At 40.2% G+C, this 24696-nt stretch overlaps 1 protein-coding gene across 1 annotated transcript in view; it reads right to left on the bottom strand.

Moving 5' to 3' along the window:
* Positions 1-24381, bottom strand: part of mtr (5-methyltetrahydrofolate-homocysteine methyltransferase) — a 31201-nt gene extending 6820 nt beyond the window's left edge. Inside the window, exons 1-28 of the mRNA XM_054601500.1 lie at positions 24296-24381; positions 22345-22556; positions 22042-22131; positions 21215-21284; positions 21004-21096; positions 20573-20679; positions 20185-20244; positions 19816-19910; positions 19306-19406; positions 18301-18362; positions 17495-17562; positions 17314-17393; positions 15792-15904; positions 15512-15652; positions 14341-14526; positions 14080-14259; positions 13206-13322; positions 12026-12166; positions 11832-11921; positions 11140-11292; positions 8730-8837; positions 7461-7561; positions 7093-7160; positions 5968-6088; positions 5371-5452; positions 5021-5119; positions 2572-2647; positions 1626-1781 (exon numbers count right to left, since the gene is read on the bottom strand). Of these exons, the coding sequence (XP_054457475.1) occupies positions 1626-1781; positions 2572-2647; positions 5021-5119; positions 5371-5452; positions 5968-6088; positions 7093-7160; positions 7461-7561; positions 8730-8837; positions 11140-11292; positions 11832-11921; positions 12026-12166; positions 13206-13322; positions 14080-14259; positions 14341-14526; positions 15512-15652; positions 15792-15904; positions 17314-17393; positions 17495-17562; positions 18301-18362; positions 19306-19406; positions 19816-19910; positions 20185-20244; positions 20573-20679; positions 21004-21096; positions 21215-21284; positions 22042-22131; positions 22345-22556; positions 24296-24335 (3010 nt within the window). The 5' untranslated portion in view covers positions 24336-24381. The remainder of the gene's footprint in view (positions 1-1625; positions 1782-2571; positions 2648-5020; positions 5120-5370; positions 5453-5967; positions 6089-7092; positions 7161-7460; positions 7562-8729; positions 8838-11139; positions 11293-11831; positions 11922-12025; positions 12167-13205; positions 13323-14079; positions 14260-14340; positions 14527-15511; positions 15653-15791; positions 15905-17313; positions 17394-17494; positions 17563-18300; positions 18363-19305; positions 19407-19815; positions 19911-20184; positions 20245-20572; positions 20680-21003; positions 21097-21214; positions 21285-22041; positions 22132-22344; positions 22557-24295) is intronic.
* Between the last annotated feature and the right edge of the window lie 315 nt (positions 24382-24696).

Genomic DNA, 24696 nt, shown 5'->3' with positions numbered 1-24696 from the left:
CTCTTGTAGTTGTACAGTTATTTTAGCTTTAAAGATTATCTCACCGAAGGTTTCACTGCACTAATCACTAGAAGCTGTACCATAGTCACTTGCATCAAGCATGTGCATTTGTAATATATATATATATATATATATATATATATATATAATGGATGGCGTGCAGAACCCTTTTTGTAAAAAGTTGAGAGAAAAAGAGTGTTGCCTTATCTGCTGTTCCAATTTTGCTTTGGTACCTCTCACATAATGACTTCAAAACCATGCCCAAGCCAGCCCGACCCAGAATGCATCTATGGTTGTGCAAGTCGGCTTCGTAGGACTGTTACGAACAACATTCCCAATAACCCTAGAGTGTTATCAACATTTATTGAAAAAAAGATAGATGTAATAATTTCCAAAATCCACAACATCTTTTTATCTAACGAAATATTCAGCCTTTCAAAAACAACATTTTCACTGCTGTCAAAAAACAGTTTGCTCTAACTCATAACGAACACAGGGGGGCGCTCATATCAAAGAGGCGGTCGAGCAGCAATCTAACAAGTTTATATTCATTAAAGGAACTCAATTTAATAAAATAAAAAAGATTAGCTCATTTAGCCTGATGAATCACTCCATTCAAATTGAGAATGTCGTTCAAGGATTTTTGTTTGTTAGGTTGAGGACGTAACATTTTATGGCATTCAATGCTTCATTCCAAAACCTTTGGCCCCGCCCCTTGACATGAGGTACAATCGTAATGGAGCTTGTTTCTTTTTTTGGGAGCGATTTGGGTGGAGCGGGGTTAATTCTGAGTCTCGCATGGAGTGATATCGAGTGGAGAGGCTTTGAGAGGGGAAGCGAAAGAAAGAAGAGCTTCGTAAACTGGAACGGGCTCACCACTCCAATCCGCTCACATGCCCTGGTTAACCTACAATAACATGTTACAGAAATACCTTTTTCTTATGATAATCCATAAGGAATATACTGATCTTTTTCTTTTTGTGAATAATGATGTGAATATTTAATTGAGAACCAAATGAATGATAACTTGATAATTTCGTTACAATAGATTAAAAAGGAAATACGATAAACTACAGTATTAAATCATCTTCAAAAAGTTTTCTTCTTGCTAATTTATATTTACAGAACTGATGGTTGACATTGTTGAACGAAAAATGCATCAGCAACATTCATTCATTCATTCATTATCCGTTATCGTTTATCCTGTTAAGGGTCGCGGTGGGGGGCTGGAGCCGATCTCAGCTGTCAATGGGTGAAGGCAGGGTACACCTGGACAGGTCTCCAGACTATCACAGGGCTGACACATAGAGACAGACAACCACTCACGCTCACATCCACACCTACGGGCAATATAGAGTCACCAATTAACCTAAGCTGCATGTCTTTGGACTGTGGGAGGAAGCCAGAGAACCCGGAGAGAACCCACGCCGATACGGGGAGAACATGCAAACTCCACACAGAAGGCCGCCTAGCCCGGGAACTGAACCCAGGCCCCTCTTGCTGTGAGTGCTGGTCACCACACCACCGTGCAGCCCCACGAGTACATTTTGAGTAGCATATCATGTAGCACCATAGATGTTTGTGGTAAGTTTTGTGAAGAACCCAGACAGACGTGGAGCTCTTACCAACGGTCTTGTCGTTGAAGATCTTGGGGTAACCTCTGTTGGGGTATTTTCCTCTCAGCTGCCACACATCAAAGAAAGGCTTCCAGTCGATGAAGTCCAGCAGGCTGTTCAGGTCGTAGCACTCAAACACACGGGTGCCCAGGAACTGAGGACGCACTGAAACACAAAGACGGGGAAAGAGCACACTAGGTTTTTAAAAAGGTACATGCAGAAACATTTCCCATAATGTAGTATTTCCTCTGTATCTGCTTGTTCCAACACCTCATTGAACCTAAAGAAATTTGTACTGACAGATACTGTACCAGTTTTTTGTTTTTTTTACTTTAAAGGGTAACTTATATGTTTTTGTGTTTAAGTGACTAATGGGGACAACAATCTTTTAAACTGGTCCAGTATTGATGGAGCTGTACTGGAAATTGCTCAGGGAAACTCTTCACCGTCAATAGACGTCCACTAAGGTGCTTGTTTTTGTCACAGACTACATTATGGAAAAAACCTACAGAGAAATATATATTTTTTCTCCTTACTCCTTACGCGTTTCCAAGACAACGTTGGAAACGCGACAGAGAGTTGGAGAGAGGGGAACCAGTGTTGTCAGAGTTTGTTGTGTTGGAGAACAGAAAGCGTAGCTTAGTGTTACAGTATCTTAAAGATGTTCAACATCACGGCTGAATATTTAGCTGACTTCCACAATGTGGATGTGAAGTCAGATTTCAGAACGAGACTCCTCGAAGGAAGACTCAGACTCTGTAAAGAAAGAGGTCTTATTTCACTTTAGGGTTCTTTCCATAATGTTGTCAGACACTTTTAATAACAATCTGATCCTGTCATTGACAAAAACAAGCCCTTCTAGTGGACATACATTTGACAGTTAGTGATTTTGCCCTGAGCGATTCCATTACAGCCCTTTAATGACTTTGGATTTCATTGATCTGTGCTAACTCACCTGGTCTGGGCTGAGAGAGCCAGTCTATACGTAGAGCCTTCTCTCTGGCCTGGGAAAGAGATAGATACCTACGATCCTGAGGAAACAGAGGCAAGGACATTTTATTCATATAACAAATTTCAGTAGAAGGAAACTCAATCTGCTTTAAATTAAAATGCATGTGCAAACACACATCCAACCAACTGAATGTTCAAAAGATGCTGGACATTCAATTATTGGATATCACTAGTAGCAAACTGATTTGTAGTTCTGGAACAGGAAGATTATCAGAGAATAGAACAATGCACAGCATGAAAATGTGATCCATGTAAGAATGATTGGATGTACAGTTCACTTGTTTGGAACATTTTAGTATGTCATGGCAGTTTGGAAATGTCAACTATTTCTGCAACTGCTCTTTTTCTGTGACAATGATGGGAAAATGTTCTTCTTTGCTAAAAAAAAAAAAAAAAGAAGAAAAAAAGAAACATCTGCAAATATGATAAAATCTGATGGGTCAAAAATATACAGCAAGTTGCAGTAAACTGTAAATACTGGGGATATAGAAAAGACAGTTTTATTTGTCAATCCTCTATGAGATTGCCTCTTGACTTTCTGTTAGTGATTATGATTTTTAAGGGCATTTAAAAAGACAGTTTTATTTGTCAATCCTCTATGAGATTGCCTCTTGACTTTCTGTTAGTGATTATGATTTTTAAGGGCATTTAAAAAGACAGTTTTATTTGTCAATCCTCTATGAGATTGCCTCTTGACTTTCTGTTAGTGATTATGATTTAATATAGTTGGCCTGTTTGCCTCTAAGCATTAGATCAAGCCACAAACAGCACACTGGGACAGTCCAAAGAGCTCCTTGGAGAGCTGAGATTGGCTTAATAGATTTACACAAGTCAGGAATGTTACCTGGGGCCACCTCAAAACAACCCCAGAGCAAGTCTTTCAATCAGAATATCCCAATCAACCTTCTCAAAGTCAGTTATGACATCAAAGCAAAACTAAAATAGAAATTCTTCTTGAATCACTGTTGGTCACTGATGACTCAGGGAAGAAAGTCAAGTGATTAAAGAGTCTATGAGAGGGGAGAGGAGTTTTAATGGGTGATCTGACATCAGGAACACCAGTCTCCTTCCTGCTTCACTCGAACTCAGATTCCCTATCAGTGTTTTTTTAGGGGAGTTTTTCCTGTGCCGATGTGAGGGTTCCGGGACAGAGGATGTCATATGTGTACAGATTGTAAGGCGACTGGAGGCAACTTTGTGATTTTGGGCTATACAAAATAAATGCAATTGAATTTGAATCTAACTACATCGCACTAAACTACAAACCAATTCCTTCTTCCCAGAAAGACACAGAGACAATAACTGGAGATTTGAGACCCCTTCAGGATCAACATGGAAAGTGTCATGTTGCAACGCATAGAATCAGTACATTACATTACATTACAGTCATTTAGCAGACGCTTTTATCCAAAGCGACTTACAATAAGTGTATTCAACATAGGTATTCAAGAGAACTACTAGTCACCAGAAGTCATAAGTGCATCTCCTTTCTTAAACAAGCATCTAAGAGCAGAAACCAGAGCAAAAGTATAGTGCAGAAACAAACTAATACGAATACAATAAGTGCAACAAACTAATACGAATGCAATAAGTGCAACAAACTAATACGAATGCAATAAGTGCAACAAACTAATACGAATACAATAAGTGCTAAGTGGAAGGCTCAGGGCAGTACTTCTTGAAGAGGTGAGTTTTTTAGCTAACCCAATCTGCAGCACGTTGTTTGGATCTTAATTAGGAAGAGTAATGTGCTCTGAATGTAGGGATGCAAATGTGTGTATATTTTGAACATAGCTGTGTTTACTTGTCTATTTTGAAAAATTGCTTGATTTGCTCGAATTCTAAGGTGAGACCTGTTGTAAACGAGTGCCTTGAGCCATCTTCAACATTAGAGTGGTTTGAATAATAGTTACTATGGATGTCAGCACCCACAAGAGAGATACTATGTAGTACAGACCATGTCATTTATGAACATATCCTAAAGATGACCAAGTACTATGTGAGGAAGAAAATATATCAGGCGTTAAACTCACAGTGAGCCACACTGTTGCAATGGATGACATCAGCGCACACAATAGGTTATATTTTGACTTAGTCCCACACACGTCACCCTGCTGCCACAAAAATACTCACTGGAGCACCAAATGTGGAATAATTCGCTGCTGAAAATAGTACCGTACAAATGCCCTATTTATACTGTTTGAATAAGGTTGGATAAAAACTACAGTTTATTTTGGGGAAAAAGCTGTTTTAAAAGATTTATGATAAAGATTCAAGACATGAGGATGCAATGCTGACATGGCTGCTGGTTGCCTATGATGGTCACAGGACCCAGAGATGTAAAATCTCTCCTAGTGCGTACCTTACTGGGTGTTTCTACCGGCCATTCCTACCTTCAGGGAGTCGTAGTGCTCTTGCCTGACCTCCTCATACTCCTCTTTCAGGTCCTCAAAGTACTCCTCCCTCACTGCCTCATCCAGGAGCTGCGAGCACTGAGAGAAAGGAGAAAACACACAAATTTGGACTTTAGTGACTCAAATCATCCGTGGCCACATGAATTTATATCAACTACCTGCATTGAGAGATTAAAAAAAACAACGATGTTTTGATATTGTCTCAACGGGATACTTGTGTAGCCTGTTTCTAAATGCATTTCAGTTCATACCAAATTAAATCTATGGGGTTTTCTTAAGGACAAGGCGGAGTGAAAAAAGCCCTAGAAAAAGCTTCAGTGATGTCTCACCACAACCACACTCCTGGAGGCGTCCAGAACATGGATGGCAGGAGAAGTGTAGCGTGGGGCGATCTTCACAGCTGTATGTGTCCTATCGAAACAAAAAACACACAAATTAGCCAAGAGACTCCTGCAAAATATCACCATGTTATGGGAGGCAGGTGGTCCACCTTAGAATAACTACTTACTTTTCAAGAAATGTATCCATTATTAATGAATAAATTCTCCATACAGATCAGTGTGCGAAATACAGGGAACACTTCAGACCCCCTGAAAAAGCCTCAATAGCTACATTTTGGGTTTCTCTAAAATCATAGGACAAATACTGGTCGATTGCAATTGTCACTAAAATGTCATTTTAAAAGCTTACTAATGCCAAGTAGTTTTTTTATTATTCTAACTGCAAAACATTCATTCACAAATATGAAGTATGAGTGCGAGAGACGATTATCCGCCATAACTGTCACAACCAGACAGATCTGCAACAGGCTGCATGAAGCAAGCCCGTCTTCACCTCAGTTCGTGGACCTAAATGGACCACCTTTGGACAAGTTTGATCCAGGAAACCCCCCCGGTGTGTATTTTGTTTGTGTTTCTTTGCTTTACTTTGATGTGGTGGCTCCTCCAATCAGCAGTGGCGTTGTAATTCCCAGTCTCTCCATCTCTTTGGCGACGTAGATCATCTCATCCAGAGAGGGGGTGATGAGACCCGACAACCCGATGATATCTGCAGGAACAAAGAAATCATCCCCACATTGCTGCTGCTGATATTATATAAAAATAATAATCAATACAGCCACATTCATTTCAAGCATTTGGACATTCATGGCTACAGGAAAATTTATATAAATGTTATTTTCTTCTTCATCAACAAGCAAATAAATTATGATTAAATTGGTTATCCTGCTTTCTACAGCGCTAGTGTACCAAGAAAAGTTATGACAAAGCACGAACCCAATAATCACCTATAATTCCCTTGTTAGGACGATAATCTGTTGATAAATATTGTTCATAAAAATTGCAAACAATAAACCTTTAACTCATTAAATGTTTTATTTCATGTATTATTAACAGCACTGTCTTTTACTGTGTTATCTGTGATTAATGATCATTTCTAGCATCTTTTTAGGAGAATTATCTAGAAATAAAAAACGACTAAAGGATATTTTTTCCCCTAAACATGCAGATGGGCTGTGGGACTTTTTTTCAGCCCCGAAGGACAGTAGAGTCAGTCTTCCTCATGAGTTCTACTCAAGAGCTGTACACAACCATGGCGGCCTCCAACAAAAAGATGCAGCAGCTTTAACATTGCCTTAGAGGCCAAAAAAGTTACGTAATCACTGACTACTGCTTGTACTGCAAAGCTTAAATGCTGATGTGCTCATATCAGGAGGCCACTTGGAAGAGCATTTTTAACATTTTGATCTACTCAGAGCTTCTTCGAGGTTGGAGAAAGAAAATTTGGATTTTGAAAAGTAAGGGAAAATTACACTCTTTGGTGTACGATGTGTATTTTTGCTGAGCCTTATGGGTCTGCCTATCTTGACTTAAACCAGAGGCAGTAGTGCAGCAGATCTCCGGGCCTTTCGTGGCACATGGCTACAAGTTGGAGCAATTTTCTAAAAATCTATTAATGAAATCAAACACTTTTCTTGGCTAATTCTAATTGGTAGAAATATGTTCCGTCAGCATCCCAGGCTGACAATATGCAATGTAAAGTGTACACAGTACCTGCTTTATGTGTGATGGCCTCTCTGAGGATCCGATCACAGGGAACCATCACGCCCAGGTCTATCACTCTGAAAGACAAGAAACATTCTAAATAGCTTTTCATTTATTGGGTCTTCATTTTATGGATTTTAAAAGGAGTTAAAGGTGATATTCAGGAATTACTCTTCTTCTGTGTGTGTTGTAATCTAAGCTTCTCTGCGTTATGGTCACATAGCCAGTCCTGCTCCCGTTCTACACTGCTCTCATATGGCGGTTATGGCTGATAACGCCGTCCCGACCCCACTGTGTGGGTCTGCTAGAAAAGCATGTGCTGACATGTGCTGAATTGATGATGGATCTTTAAACACTCAGCAGTAAACCGGTTTTACCTGAAGTTATTGCAACCCAGCACCACACCTACGATGTTCTTGCCAATATCATGGACGTCTCCCTTCACTGTAGCCAGAACTATGGTGCCCTGATAGGGATCCTGAAGACCAAGGAGAACACATCAGAGGAATTGAAGGACCAGAGAACAGGATGAAAGCAGTCCCATGTTTTAATGTTTTATTCTATCATAAAGCTGCTCTCTCTCTCTCTCTCTGGAGGCCTATACTTTGGCTCCTCACCATCTCCTCTTTTCGTTATTATTTCCCTCCATATTTTAAGCACTGCAACTCTTCCTACTTTGCCAAGATGTCCTGAACCATTCTTAAAAAGCCAGTATGTTGCATTTCGGTGGATCTGTTTGGCATAGGATATTCATAACTATATTTTCATTAGTGTGTAATCACCTGAAACCAAGAATCGTGTTTTCATTAGCTTAGCTTAGAGTGAGCCCTTCATATCTACATAGGGAGCGAGTCCTCTTCACGGAGTCCTTCTCTACAGTAGACCAGAACAGACAAACCAAACTCTGGCTCTAGAGAGAGACTCGTGTTTTTACGTTACCTGAAGGCCACAGTATTTCCCAGATGCCCTTAAGTAGAGTTATTATGGTATGCACAGCCTGTGAGCGGGGGGCAACGGCGTTACCACGGTTTTGCACTCAGTGGGTCACTTTACCACAGCTTTGCAAATGGAGGAGTGAGCGGAGGGGTATTTGTTTGGTTGCAAATCTGCACTGTGCCTTTAAGGATTGGAAACTGGGCATATGCAGGGATTATGTGACAGATTTTATTTACTATTGGTAAGAAAACCAATCGTATTCACTATGGCGAGCTCAAATGAAACAGCAGAGCTGGAAGACCCGGTCAGCTGCTACACATACTGGGATTTTAAGACCACTTTGAAGTGAGCAAGTCACCACTTTTTTTTGTATATCTTGTTTAACATGTTTTCATTTTAATGAGTTATGATTTGGTCCTCATGGTTTTCAGTAAAATGAACCGAACGATTGAATTGTAAATCTTACCGATCTAGTTATAGAGTATGTCAATAAAAAAAACATCAGGTCGTTAATAGAAAGTTATTTGGGACTTCTTTCCTAAAGCCTACATATATTAATGGACTTTCTTTTAGTTTAAAACAGATATATGTTATGTTGAATTATCATGGTGACATCACATATAGGTCTCATGGAAAAATAAATCATGATCTTTGTGGGAATTTCTTGGTCAAAATGAGAGCAAATGCATCCTTATTGAGTGGAGACTGACTATTTCCTCAGTTGACCCCGACAACGCCATCATCTCCTCCCTCTCCTTCTCCATGAAAGGAATCAGATAGCCCACTGCCTTCTTCATAACGCGAGCTGACTTGATCACCTGCAAGAACACACAAGAAATTTAAGTTTATTTACTATCAAAACGTTTACTCCAAAATAAACAGACGGAAATAGAGCTTTGTCTTTGTCTAATTTGTGTCGCCTTGAAAGTTGCACTTTGCTACCAGGTGGCAACCTCTGCTTCTGCCAAGTGAAGCCGATGGAAAGTGTTTTAAAACTTGCATTCCCTAAGGATGGGGCGACTTCTCTAGATGCAAAAAGAAGTCTGATTGTATAGAAGTCTATGAGAAAATTTAATTTAATCTACTTCTAACTTGATTTATTCCATCAGTAAACATTGTGAACATGAGTTTATGGTCTCAATCTCTAGTTTCAAGTCTTCTTCAATACAGCATGATGTTCATTTAGTAAATTATGGTCCATTTAGAGTCACATAGACCAGCGGTCCCCAACCACCGGGCCACGGACCAGTCATTTGGTACAGGGCCACACAGAAAGAATAAATAAGTTATTTTATTTCCATTTTATTGATTATCAGAGTCTGAAAGATGTTTTATTTTGAAAAATGACCGGATTCTCTCCCAATTACATCCGCCTGTGCCTCTTGACACATGTCAAGACGCTTGTCTCGGTCACGTGATACGTTACCTCAAAAATTAAGCCCACAAGCTAGCGAAAATTAGTAAAAAACAAATGTCTTTGGAGAGCTTCTTTGCAAAGGGGAAAAGGCCTACTAAGGAGACGGAAGAAGAGCCTACAACTTCCAAGAAAAAGAAAGCTGCATTTAACAGACCGGGAGTCCTACTTAAAATACAGGTTTATCGCGACAGGTGATTCTCACGGGCCAAGCCCGCGCTGCATAATATGTGGCGACAGGCTAGCAAATGAGGCAATGAAGCCTGAATTATTAGTCACATTACTATTATTATTGCCTGTACTATTACGCTTATTGACTTGCTTGTACCCTGGAGTCTTTGTGCTTTCTCGCTTCGCAGGCTTCTATAAATCGTGGCTGTACCTGGACCGTGGACGTGCATCCTGCTACGGCCCTGCTGACACCGACTGCTACCACCATTATTATTATTACTAGTCACATTACTATTACTATTACCTGTACCATTAAGCATTTTAGCTTTACTTCCACCCTGAAGCCCTTTTTGCTTTCTCGTTCTGCAGGTTTCCATGAATCGTTGTGGTACCTGGACCGTAGTCGTGCCTCCTGCTGTGAGCCGACTGACACCCACTGCTACTTCGATTATTATTATTAGTCACATTACTATCCCTATTTTCATAACTATAATTCTACTGTAATAATTGCTGCTGTTATTATAAGTAGTCTTATTATATGAATCATTTATGTCATATACATTGAATGTGTTGTAACTCTGTTATGTTGTTCATTCTGTACACATGACATCTATTGCATTCTCTCCATCCTGGGAGAAGGATCCCTCCTCTGTCGTTCTCCCATAGGTTTCTTCCTTTTTTCTCCCTGTTAAAGGGGTTTTTTAGGGGAGTTTTTCCTGTGCCGATGTGAGGGAAGGACAGAGGATGTCGCATGTGCACAGATTGTAAAGCCCTCTGAGGCAAATTTGTAATTTGTGATTCTGGGCTATACAAAATAAACTGAATTGAATTGAATTGAATGAAACTGCTTCGCCAAGATGGCGACGGCCATATTGACGAACTCAAGGCTTCATAAAGGCAGTCCAAAAACCAATGGGGGACGTCACCATGAGTACGTCCACTTCTTATATACAGTCTATGTTTGCTATACATTATTTCAGATTGATCTATGATTGATTATAATCACACAATAACACATTTTGTGTTACTTGTTGTCTGGTCTGTCTTTTATTGAAAAAACAAGAATTAACCCCACGCAGTTGTATGCCTCCATCAACCAGTCTAGGTGCATTTTACATTCATGTCAGTCCAAAATACCATCACTTCATAATTTCATCTTATTAGACAGTTTGTAAATATTGTCATAATAACCATATAAATTCTCGAGTTATGGCCAAGAACGTCTTTTGTGAGTTAACAGTGACCCCTGACCACCAAATTCTAACCAGTTCATCCTTTGAGTCCAAGTGGAAGTTTGTGCCAAATTTAAACACATTCCCTTCAGGCGCTCTTGAGATTTGTCGGGTTCACTAGAAAGGACCAGATGGACGGGCGGACGTACAAGGCCTCAAAAACATCAATCCGGAACATGAGAACAAACGTATGTTCTGTTCGAAACCCAAAACCCTCTGCTAACCACAGCTATAATGGAAACTATTGGAAATTGTTTTGAGATTCATTTGAATTTTTGGGCTGAAGGCTGTGTGCCATCCTACCTGTGGAAGGAACATCTTGCCAGCTCCAAATAGATCCCCCACCACCTTCATCCCATTCATGAGGGGGCCCTCGATGATGTGTAGGGGTCGAGTGTAGCGTTCTACATGAGCCTTACACTCCGCCACGTCCTCCACCACATACTTCTCTATACCCTGGCAGCAGCAGCATGGGATGGAGCATTACAGATGAAAAGAGAAGAAATTAAAACAGGGGGAATCGTTAATAGGGCAAATTATGTTTGGTTTAGATATTTCGTAAAAAGGATAAGACAAGGTGAAAATTGGATTAAAGAAAGTAGATTTTAGACAAACCTCTCTATATTCTTTTTCTTAAAGCAATTCTGAGCCGTTTCACTTTTGACTACAAAATCCCTTTGAACTGATGTGCCACTTTAAAACAACACGGAAATCATTCTGAAGTAATTCTTCATAACTGTAAAAAATCTTTACAAGAATGTCGGAGCGCAACAGAGTTTAACTAGAATAGGCCAACTCTGACATGAGTTCGAAGAAAGGATTGCGCGACCTTTGTGGACTCTAAACTTGCTTAATAAGTGAAAAATAAACTGTGTCGGTATGAAAGTAACAACAGTCTCAATCCACGGGGAGAAATGTCCCCCCCCCCCCATATTTAAATGTCAGTCACACCAGTACGTGGATGTGTTCGTTATCATGAGATCATCAGATGTTACCTTGATGAGAGCGTACTCCAACCTGTCCTCCACACTTGCTTCTCTCCATTCATCCGTCTGAACCACCTTCTTTGCTCCTTTCACATTGTTCTGTAAACAAAAGTAGTGAAGTTGTCATTTGTTGACCAAACTGAAGCCACAACGACCTGGTGTATTATTTTTTATATAGTGTGTACATGTGTGTGTGTGTTTACCTGTGCATAGACCAGTAGTTTCTCAGTAGCCTCAGCGTCTCTGTTCCAGATGAGGTTTTCACACAGTGACAGCAGCTCTTTGTCTATGTCGTCATAGACCGGCAGGTTCCCAGCATTCACTATGCCCATATCCATACCATCCTGGAGACGGCAAAGAGGACAGGCAGTGGGTGCGGGGTTACAAGTAGGCATTGGATGTGCAAGGCCCAGGACACGATGGCTCTACAGCAGGCGATTAAAACTGACCAGAACATCATTGGAACCCATCTACGAAGCATCAGTGATATTGGTGACAAGAGGTGCCTGCGCATAGCCCAAATAATATTAAAAGACAATACCCATTAAGATACAGCCTGTTCAACTGCTGCCGTCTGGCCAGATATAGAGAAGTATCAGCTGCCGTACCACCAGACCTGAGAGCAGCTTCTTTCCACTGGCTGTGAGACTGCTTTTTTTAGTATGTTTTTGTGTTTTGTTTTGTACCAAAATGGGACTGCAATCTGCATTTCGTGGTGCAACCCTGTTGTTCAATGATAATAAAACAACCTTGTAACCTTGAAAACATGTGTAGCATCTCCCATTGTCTCTCAGACAGAGATCCTTGAGAGAGAGCCACGTGAAAGGAGCTTTAGAGACACAACTCTGCTCAAGCCCTTTTAGCGGTGCGTGGAATATGAGGATAACGATTGGTGGCCGATCGCTTGGCGCCCCCTTATTACCAAACTGCCTTGTGAAGCAACAGCGGGACAAGAACTGCCTCATGACATAGATTTCCACCCAGATGCAAAAACTTCCCAAGGCCTCCCGGCAGACTAGGGTTTTTTATAGCAGAAAAAAAAAGAGTCGCCGCTCCTGGTGGTGGAGACAAGTCCCATGATCCCACTCTACGCCACGTCACCACATTGTTTTGACTGAGGGACCCCTAGGGGCGGAAAATTACGTATGGTGCATTTAAAACCCAAGGTATGTAACCATGGAGTTAGTTTTGGGTTTATATGCCCAGTTTTGAGAACTCTGCTGCTTAGACACCGAGACCAAAAAAAAATGTTTTGAAAACTTTTTCTAGAAACCGTGATTATTAACATTAAACCGCAGACCTTACTGTGAACGGTTCTATCTATTTCTTTTACCATTACCCCCTATTGAGGTGTGTGGAAGAATAGCCGGTGTCAGTGTTTACCTTGATGGCGTGGTAGAGAAATGCTCCATGCATAGCTTCTCTTATGGCCTCCATCCCTCTGAATGAGAAGGACAGGTTGGACAGACCTCCACTCACCCTGGCTCTTGGTAATGTCTCCTACACAAACACACACACACACACACACACACACACACACACACACACACACACACACACACACACACACACACACACACACACACACACACACACACACACACACACACACACACACACACACACACACACACACACACACACACACACACACACACACACACGCGTTACATGTATGACACAGTCCAAACTAAATTTTTCATGTCTTTAAGTTGTGATTAATGTGGCCAATCATCTTTTAGGGAAAAAAAGTATATTTTTCAATGTGTGTGTATTACAGTACACAATAACTTCAGATAAAATTCAGAAATCAGCAGTTGATTTAAGCAGTCAGCAATGATCATTTGGAAAAGTTGCAATAAGAATGTTAAAATAATAAAAAAAATTAGGTAGCATTATATTTTATCTTAAAGATAAGCATGACCTTCTATGTATGGGTTAATGAGTGACCCTGTTATAGTATCAAGTGGTATAGTAGTCTCATGGACTGTTTATATGGAAGTGTTTTAAATAGTACGTTTTTAGTGGTAATGCATGTGTTAGTTAATCCGTTACAGGTATCAGGAATGAGATAACTGAGGGAGTATCCACGAGTAAGAGAAGCCTAACTGTGGGTAAAGAACGCCATTTAGCCATTCACATGTTTGCAAGGACATTGAGGTTTTCCCATGGTTGAAATTTGAATCGAATTGACCTTGAACAACGAACAGCAACAGTGGGTCTACATCACATTATTAGATTTGGAAAAGGACATTACCTTGATTAATTTGGTGGCTCGGATGAAGTAGATGGCGTATTCGTTGTGTTCCTCCATGCCCGTACCGATGGTGAGGATGTTGGGGTCAAAGATGATGTCGTTGGGGTTAAATCCAACTTTGCCGACTAGTAGCTCGTAGGCCCGAGTGCAGATCTCCACTTTACGGTCTGTATCTGTGGCCTAGACAGGGACAGCAGACTTGTCAGCACATACCAGTGTGTTTTTGTGCGAGAGTGTGTATGTTTGCCCCCCCTCCCTTACCTGTCCCTCCTCATCGAAGGCCATGACCACCACAGCGGCTCCGTAGCGCTTCACAGTGGCAGCCCTGTGCAGGAACTCCTCCTCCCCTTCCTTCAGGCTGATACTGTTGACTATACACTTCCCCTGACAGCATTTCAACCCAGCCTCGATCACTGAGAAGTTAGAAGAGTCGATACACAGAGGAACCTGGGGAGGAGATGGGTTAGTTATTAACAGGTGCTTCTGGTAAATTAGACATTTCCAGCAGAAAAAGTATGGTAAAATAAAATACAAGCATACAACTGAAGGTGCTGTAAAAGCCCAAGGGTCAATGTGAAAACTAAACATCTTATTAGAAATGACAAACTTGACCATTGAAACAAGTTTGTATTCAATGGCTCACCCCACAACTGTCCCGATGCACGGGGATGCACTCGTCATTTGGACACCCATCAGAACGGATAAATGAGACTACGGAGGATCTTCCACACAAATTTTCGTTTCTAGTTTGTGCACTGTTGTGCGGACGGAGCAGTGGGAGATGGCAGGGGCTGAGGGGTTGCTGCTCCCATAGATGATCTCACATGAGTAGAGGACTTTCCTCAGCAGAAATCGCTTGTTCACAAAATTTCTGAATACGCCATTTTAGCTTTTAAGGCCTTTAATGGGAATTGGATATGATTCTCTAAATGGTTTAATTCATTTTAAGCCAAAACCACAACTATGACTAATGAGACTAAATACACCCGCTTTTGCCACATACTATGCACCCAGATCATGCACTGTTTAACTAGAAAAAGTGTAGTTGGGCATACACATATTTGGTCATAAACCAAACTATTGGAGAAAATCAATATTCAAACCTGATGATGGTGCTGGAGGATAGTTGATTGAACTAATCCTGAATGGACATGAATGTATGCTTGGATTTTTATGACAATCCATTCAGTAGGTGCTGAGATATTTCCGTTTGTATCAAAGTGTTGGAAAAAGCAACACGGCCATCCCTAGAGCCACACTGCTAGAGAAGTACTACTGTAATTGCCGTCTCCTACGATCACAATTTGCAGCGTGGGATTGATGTTCATTTCTTTTATATATTGTGTGGCAATATACCCAATATGGTGACATGGAAAAAATATGTTTTGAGAAATTGTATGTGTTCAACTTCCACCCCCTTTCAGACTCTTACCCGAGCGATGTCTGGCTCAGAAGCAATTAATTTACAAAATCGGGCCATAGCTGTTGGCCCCTCGAGCATCCCCTCATCCATATTTATATCCAGCACCTGGGCTCCCATCTCCACCTGGGCCTTAGCGATGCTTAGAGCCTCCTGGAAAACAGACAGGGAAACACGTAACAGTTGTACGCAAGCTAGAGTTTCAGCTGTGCATCGTGATTTGACGAAATTTCTTGACAAATGGAAGGTAATAGTAATGATAAGAAAAAAATGTTGTCAAAATCAATCTCACCTCATAGTTCCCTGCCATGATCAGCTTGGCAAACTTGCGTGACCCAGCCACGTTGCAGCGCTCGCCGATGTTAACAAAGTTGGTGTAAGGGCCGATCCTGAACGGCTCTAAACCTGAGAAAAAAGAAAGATATATTTATTTTAATTAACAAAGGCAATAGTAGATGGAAGAGGGTTTCCAGCACAACGGCCTAATTAAAAAAAGAAAAAAAGCATGAAGTCCAATGCTGTCCAACAGCTGAAACAAAAATACAAGTCGTTTTCTTGTTTCTGCCGCTTTGGATTTAATCCTATAAACAAACTACCCTCATCGTTCCTGACAAGCCCTCTGGGCAGCTCTACATCTTGTTCATCTCGTTTTGGACTGAGGACAGACTGGACACTATAGCGACTCAATGTCGCCTCCCAAGATACAAGCCTGTATACAAGAAGTGGACGCAGTCATTGGGACATTGAGTTTGGCGATTTCGCCTTTGCCATCTTGAAATGCGGCCGTCGCCATGTCTGTAATTTTGTTTTGTGTTGGAGGAGTGACGTAGAGACGCCTTATACGGCTCTGGTAGCAGTAGTCACATGTCAATTACAGTAAGCCTGTCTAAAGCATACCCTGCTTCAAGGTCTATTTGACTCTAAATGGACCATAATTTACTAAATGAACATCATGCTGTATTGAAGAAGACTTGAAACTAGAGACTGAGACCATAAACTCATGTTTACAATGTTTACTGAGGGAATAAATCAAGAGAGAAGTAGAGTCATTTTCTCATAGACTTCTATACAATCAGATTTATTTTTGCAACCAGAGGAGTCTCCCCCTGCTGGTCATTAGAGAGAATGCAGGTTTTAAGCCACTTCGGCATTGGCTTCACTCAGCAGATCTGGCGGTTGACGCTTGGATACAAGTGGTGTTACCAGACAGGACAGGTCGAGGCTAGCTGGTTAGCATGCTCATTTCTATTTCTACAACACAATACATAGACATCTTTGACATTACGTCAACACTCTAACCTCCTCACATTCTGTTCATAATGTTCGTTTGAATGATTTAAACCAACATTCTGGCCACATGTTGCACTTTTGACAATGTAGGAAGAGAAGAGAAGCAGAGTGGCATTTGTGTCAAACTACATTGTACTTAATGCAATCAAGGAACAGGTTAACATAGAGGAAGTGTTAAGTTTGCATCAACGGCAATTGAGAACGGGAGCTGATCAAAGAAGACAGAGGCATCTAACCAAAAGAATGATAAAATAGAAATCAAAGCCTGTCTTTAATATAAGCCAGCTTCTAATGAATAGTAGGAAAGTAAAGTAAATAAATAAGTCCTTATTTGAGAATTCACAGTATTTCCATCCATCTGACCAAAATGCCTTACTCACTGGTCAATCATTTATCAACCAGAACAAAAAAGGTTTTACTAGTTTCAACGTGAACGTCTCACTGAAAAGGAGACACATATTAGAGACTGCTTTTATTGAGTTGGACAGCAGTCTTCACAGATGGTAACAGGAGGTTTTCAATACCTGACAGCAGCATGTATTCTTGATAAATATCAGCAGCAGGAACTCTTGGCTTACAGTGTTTGACTGCTTCGGATATGGCTCTGTATGAGGAAGAAGGAGGGGAGGGGATAATATGTAAATATTTTACATAACGGCATTTTAGACTTCAAGTTTTCTTTTCAGAAAAAAAGGAGGCACTGACCTGATGTGTCCTGGAGTGGTTCCACAACAGCCTCCCACAATATTCACTAGTCCATCCGTAGCAAACTCCTTCAGACAAACAAAATAAAAACATCTTTGTGAGGCTCAGCTTGATTTACATAGCAGACATTTTTCTATTTTTAACGTTTATTAAACCAGGATGGTCTTCAGATTATTGTTATTTTCGAGAGTTGAGGTTAAATAAAGAATGGCAGCACGATAATGTTCCACAAAGCAACACAAAACAAACACACCAGAAGGAACAAAAAAAAGAAAAAGAAAAAAAGAGGATAAAGCACATAATGGTTTCCATGACCTTACGTTTACGATCATTCAAAGTGATATTCAACATTTTGGGGAATATGTAGGTCTGGACCTGAATATTCCACTATTCGGATATTCGTTTGTTGGGTTTCACTTTTAAATTGTGCGATTCAGATATTCTTGTATTTGGTATCAGCCCTAAAATATGCCTATTGGTTTTCATAATAAGAGGAAGATGATAAAATATATATCAATCTCATGTTGGAGCGTTAAGTATAAATTTGGATCAGGGTTTCTTTATGTACAACATGATGTCATCGATAAATCACCGCATATACCACATAAAACAAAACTTTATAGTCACCCATAAACTATTTACCAAATGTCACTGTCCTTTGATTTTACGAAAACTGTTTGTCTAAAGGACATGATTTCCCCTTCAGAATCAACTGCTTCTCAACATGGTCATCTTGGTCACTATGATGACGTAAGTCTTAACATCAAACAGCAGTCCCAACAATAAATAGCTGAACAGAATGGAACCTTTAAATTGGAGGCTGTTACTTCTGGAGTTTCGTCGTACCCTCCAAATGTGTTGGGAAGACCTAACATGAATAAATAAAGATAAGACATCATTACATCATCAGGACGGCCTGACACATGGCGCAACGTAAATAAACCACAGGTCAATGTGTGCTACAGATAATTAGAGAGAACAGCAGAATCATTTACAGTGTGCTCACATGCATTTAGCCAAAACTAAACGTCACTGCAAGAAATCCTGTCTGATTCAAACTCATTCATTTCTGTGACTTTAGTTGGTGTTGGTGTAACATTGGATTGCATCATATTGAAAGCTGTTTGTAACATTCTATCCAACGATGCATAGATGTCTGACAGGGTGGCAAAACATGTACCATGCTCTCTTTGATACATAAGTTGGAAAATTGGTTCAATTAAACATTTTCTTTCTTGGAATTAAAAAAATATTCCTGAAAGGGTCTTTTGTATTTTACTTTTTTTATCGATCTATTTAATTTTTGTGATCACTAAATTTGTATTTTTTATTTAAATATGTGTTAATTGTGCAAAACCTAAATAAATCAAACCATTAAATAAAATCCAACCCATAGCAACAGGAGCTCTGTTTGGTCAGCTGTTGAGCACGACTTCCCGATTGCATTTAACCTAAGCGGCAAATTTAGTTCGTTTTTAATTAATACAAAAGTTAACGTAGCGTTTAAAATCAAATGTAATTTTACTCCCCTTCTCAAGGCCTTTTCAACATTGATGACAATAATTTAACACTGAACGAGTTAAGGTATGGGGTCAGGTTGTCTAAACATCTATACATGCTGTTCACCTGCTGTAGTTAGTCATTTGAATAAACTCTTTGAGATTGGGAACCAAAATCTTTATATGCAACTGCTTATTTAGTTTCAAACTTTCAATTTAAGACCTGAACACTTTGTCAAATTTTAACCACAAATATCAAGGCTGTACTGTGCTGAAGATGTGGGTAAGTTGTTTAGACTGAGTGAAGTTTACCTGCATTGGGATAACAGATAATGAAAGCTGTGGTGCTTCTTCCAATGGCCTCAATGAAGGGCCTCATCTCTGTCGCCCCCAAGGCACAGTTCAGACCAATACTGTAACACAGAGAGGGACAAAACCAGTAAGAAACTGGAACTGGGCGGCTGTGGCGTAGTGGAGAGCAAGGTAGTTCTCCAATCAGAGGGTCGGTGGTTCGATACCCGGCTTCGGCAGTCGATGTGTCCTTGGGCAAGAAGGCTTGCCATCGGTGTGGACTGGATGTTGCATGAATGTTAGTTAGAGTCTGATGGTGGCACCTGTCATCAGTGTGTGAATGGGTGAATGATATGTAATATACTACTGATTATAAGTCGCTTTGGATAAAAGCGTCTGCTAAATGACTGTAATGTAATGAACAGAGGGAGTATTAGAAGTAATGGAACAGAGGTTTGTTATTGTCAGATCTCTAGTATTGTAATATTGTAATGTAGTACGTGTAGTTATGTGTGATGAGCAGTAACTCACCATAGAGGGTTCATGTTGGATACGCTCACTACAAAGGCCTCTCCTGTCTGACCGGACAGAGTCCGTCCACTGCGGTCCACAATGGTCCCTGAGATCTACACGTTGAGTGGTACAGAACGACAAGAAGGGCATCTAAAAGAGTCAACTAAACCCTGCAGAACACTCATCCTTGTTTAAATCTGAATACAGCTTGGAAATAATAGGGCATATGTTAAAAAGAAAAACACCACTTACAGACAGACAGCATCTTTACATGAACTGCTTATGATCAAACCCGAACTCAAAGACTGACTACAAACACTCCACCCCATGCATGAACTGTTACCAGAGAGTATCAAAGAGATTATGAATAAATGATCACAGACGTACAAATATGGGTCTCCTTTCATAGCTCTTCTCAAACAGCAGGTCAATGGCAAACAAGGCTGCCTGTAGAGGGAAACATACATAGGCAGAGACATCAATTCCTGTATAGAATGTACAACATCAGGTTATTTATTTATCTATCTATCTATCTATCTATCTATCTTTTCTATCTATCTTTTTTTTAAATACTTTTGGTACAGCCTGTATTAAATGTGTTCAATTGTAAGTCATTTTTATATTCATTTCAAAGTAATTACTAACTAAACCCCTTTCTATTAACTTCCTTTTCTTCTGAAGTCACTGCTTTCTGCCTCTGTAGGGAAGAACTCAATTGTACAAAACGAGTCAAATTATTTATTTGACATGTTTTAACCAATCAGATGAGAGATACCTTGGCGTTGGCAGTATCGAAGATGGTTTCAACCAGAAGGAGGTCTGCTCCTCCATCTAACAAACCTCTGACCTGCTCCGAGTAGGCTTCTACCAGCTCGTCAAATGCTGGGGAAAGCACATACACATCACACACATTTCAGTGAACGTTATTGCATACTGGACATAACGTTGCTATGATACACGTTAGCATGTTGGAGTCATTTTTCACCGCACACATTTGGACTACACAGGTGTTACAAACTAAAACAATGGCTCAGTTCTATGCGAGTGTCCCAGTGAGACATATATGAGTTTCATATATTGAGTGTGTTTCTTTCTGTTTCCAGGTTGGACATACATCTTTAACCCCTTGTGTGTTCCCAATCCTTCAGTCACTTTTATAAGTCCAAAAACTGCAGTTAAAAAAACCCAAATGCGAGGTCATCTTACTGATGTTCCTGAAGTCGGGTCTCTCTACAGACGGGGACACAGACAGGGTCTTATTGGTGGGACCCACTGCCCCAGCCACATAGCGTTTACAACCTGAGAACACACACAAATTAAGGGAATGTTACACACATGAGGAAATCCCCGGGAGTTGGGGATGTACGTCTATCTACTGATAGTGACATGCCGCTGCAATGCTTAAAGCTCTGCTGACCAGTTTGTTTGGTGACATCGTCGGCCGCCCTCCTCGCCAGCTCTGCGGACACCTTGTTGAGACGATAGGCCTGCGCGACAAACAGACGACACGCATCAACATTTTAAAGAAGAAACAAGCTTGTGACTATGTTGTATTTCTTGATTATATGGTTATATATTAGTAAGAATCTCACAATATGATACGTATCATGATACGGTGGATCCGGTTCAATGTTAAACATCATCACAGCAATACTATTTGTGCAGACTGAGCCTCTGTCGGCTATGATCCTTTGCATGTAAACTATCAATTAAAAAATGTATACAGTTTCTAAGAATTAATTGGGTATCACAAAACATAATACAGGACTCTATAAGTGTATGAACATTTTCATACACCCATATTATATGGGACTTGAAATAGCCTTATCTTGTGACTGGGGAACTCTTTGTTAAAATCCAAAAGCAAAATGAAAACTACATACCCATAGAATACAGATAATCATTTAGAATAATTGATAGTATTTGAAACTTTTAACAAATATTTAAATTGTGTGCGGTATCACTCTTTAAGGGCCAAAATAACAACTGCGTTTGCAAACTGACACAAACACTTGTTTGCTGAGTGCAGGGAGGATGGTGGAGATAAGAGCAAGGTCACAGAACTAGGTGAAGAGTGCACAGACGCATGTAGGGCATGGAATTATGATTTCGACAATGTGGGAAAAAACACGGACAAAATTGCAGAACTTGATATAAAAAATGGAATCAAATGTCATGTGGTGGAATTTGCCAAAATGTGGACGCCATGCATGATTTATCCGCAGGGGTCAACAGACACCATACCATGTGTTCCAGTCCATAGTCTGCCTGGGCGACAGAGGTGCTGCTGAATGTGTTGGTCTCTATGATGTCAGCACCGGCCAGCAGGTAGTCCTATAAACGAAGAGAGCACAGGTTAGACGTTGAGGAAGGTTTGGACGTGGTAGACTAGTTTTACAGTGAGGTCTGAGGATTATCCAGAATACGTGTTGAGTTTGTCAAATGTCATTCTGCACAAACTAGATTCCTTTCAATAAATTTGTACGGGGTTGGTGTCAGAAAACTCATAACACCTACTACTGAAATTTACAATATCACTAAAGCTACCTTGTGTATTTGGACGATGATATCGGGCCGTGTGATGCTGAGGAGGTCGTTGTTTCCCTTTAGTGGAAGAGGGTGCTCTTTAAACTCATCCCCCCTAAAGTCTTCCTCTTCAAGTTTATGCTGCTGGATCATGGTTCCCATACCACCGTCAAGGACCATGATCCTTTGCTGCAGCACTGCTCTCAGCTCGGACTCTAGCGGACATCTGCTTCCTAGAAAGAGAAAATAATTCATATTCATCAGGGATTTACAGTTAAACAAATGTTTTAAAGAAAGAAAATAAAACAAGCAGCTGGTGATAAACATATAAAAAGGGGGGGGAAAAAAATCACTTAATCTATCGTCTTGTACTGTCACATTTCTGCAATAGATATTGTCATACTCTTACTGTCCTTTACCCAGAAAGCTGTTTTGGATAAGGGAAAGTAAATTGGTCTTTTTATTTGAACGACAAGTTGTTTATTGTTTATTGTGTCGCAGTCACGATCATTTGACAGATGACTCAGAACTTTAACTCTGAAGTTTATGATGATTACATTTTCTTTGAAAGTTCTGTTCAAACTGTTTTAAAACGGTTGATATGATTGAATACTGAAAGTCTAGGACCGTAAAAAATATAAACGTGTAAAATGGAACGGATCATAAAAATGAAAAAAGGTTAAAAGGTGAGGATTGTATCAATATAAAATGGTTTACGGTAATGGTCAGAAGAAAATACACCGTAAATAGAAAAGATAAAACAAATATAAACAGGTTAACGGTAGTGATGATAAATAATATAAACAGATTAACATATATTTTAAGAATCAGAAAAATATAAACAGGTTGACGGAAGGGATGATTAAAATATAAACAGGTTAACAGTGAGGATCATAAAAATGTAAACAGGTCAAGATCTCTCTTGGTGGGTTGCATATAGATATATATTAAAGAGGCATATAGCTTGTAGGTACAATATCAAATCTGAAGTTCAGGTAAGTGCGTATGGTTAAATCAGAATCTTCGTGATCATGTCCATAATATTTGCACGTAATGTCCCATTATGCCCAGTAAATCAGAGAGTTGTAAAAACTGAGTTCAATACATTTATTTAACCTTCGAGTAGCCAATCAACCTTAACCTGAACATTAGGATGAGCATTCCTTATATTCGGTTCTTACAGAAAAGTGACTAGATAGGAGTTGATGGAGATATGGACAAACTATGGACAGTGGAATACACTGTTTCCAAACACTACATCTGTGATAAGTCCATATGGCCTGATACACTGACCCAGCTGACCGATTGGTCGGACTCTACTGCACACACACAGTTCTGCTACTGTCTGATGACTACAGGGATATGATCAACAACTGATGTATAACACCTGCACTGAATGAATCACATACATACCGATGTGAATTAAAAGATGTTACACATTTAAAATATATTTTAAAAAAATGAAAAACTCAATATGCTGTATTCATAAAAAAAACAATTTGACAGCATAATAAATTACTCCCATTATGAATGAAATTATGAACAGAGATATACAATGTTAATTTGCAGATACTGGTCCTGAACAGTTTGTTTGTTGCCAGTGTGTGTTTTATTTTCTTTGTGATCAGACTAACATCTCTGTGTTACAGGTTTAACATGTTGCATAAGAAACTACTGGAATACATGTTCTACCATAGCTAGCTCTACACGAAATAAACGGTCGCTTCCGGTTACATTCCATGCCGAAGTTAGCTCGTGTAACACACACACACACACACACACACACACACACACACACACACACACACACACACACACACACACATACACATACACACACACACACACACACACACACACACACACACGTGGACAGCAGTGAGTTCAATACGTCCACAGAAGAGACAGCTTTCCAGGCTATCAGCTAACTGTTAACCATACAGTCCATGCTGTTGACGCTGGGTGTGTTTACCCTCTTCCGTAGAGTGTTGGATGGCATTAGTCGGAGCCATCTTGGGGAGAGCCAGCCTTGAGAACAGTCCTCACGGTTACTTCTGCAGCTTTCACCGACAGGCTCTGATCGGCCTCAGCAGCTCCAGGTGGCTTGAACATCTGCACTTCCGGCCTGAGTCCTTCACAATAAAATCTTTACAGTAACTCAAATCATTTTCTCACAAACCCCCAGAAATAACGTTAAAATTCACATTCCACGGTATTTGAACACTTTGCTTTAAAATCTGATTATAATTTAAGGTGTTAAAAGAAATGACTTGTGTCCCAGAACAAAACTGACAACAGGAGAGCCCAGAAACCCCCTCACACTAAATATTAGAAATATCAGCACACTATGCCAGATGTATGACGTTATAATGA

Source organism: Anoplopoma fimbria, chromosome 7 (assembly GCF_027596085.1).
Source record: "Anoplopoma fimbria isolate UVic2021 breed Golden Eagle Sablefish chromosome 7, Afim_UVic_2022, whole genome shotgun sequence".
Lineage (NCBI taxonomy): Eukaryota > Metazoa > Chordata > Actinopteri > Perciformes > Anoplopomatidae > Anoplopoma > Anoplopoma fimbria.
This window is presented reverse-complemented; position numbering and strand designations above follow the sequence as displayed.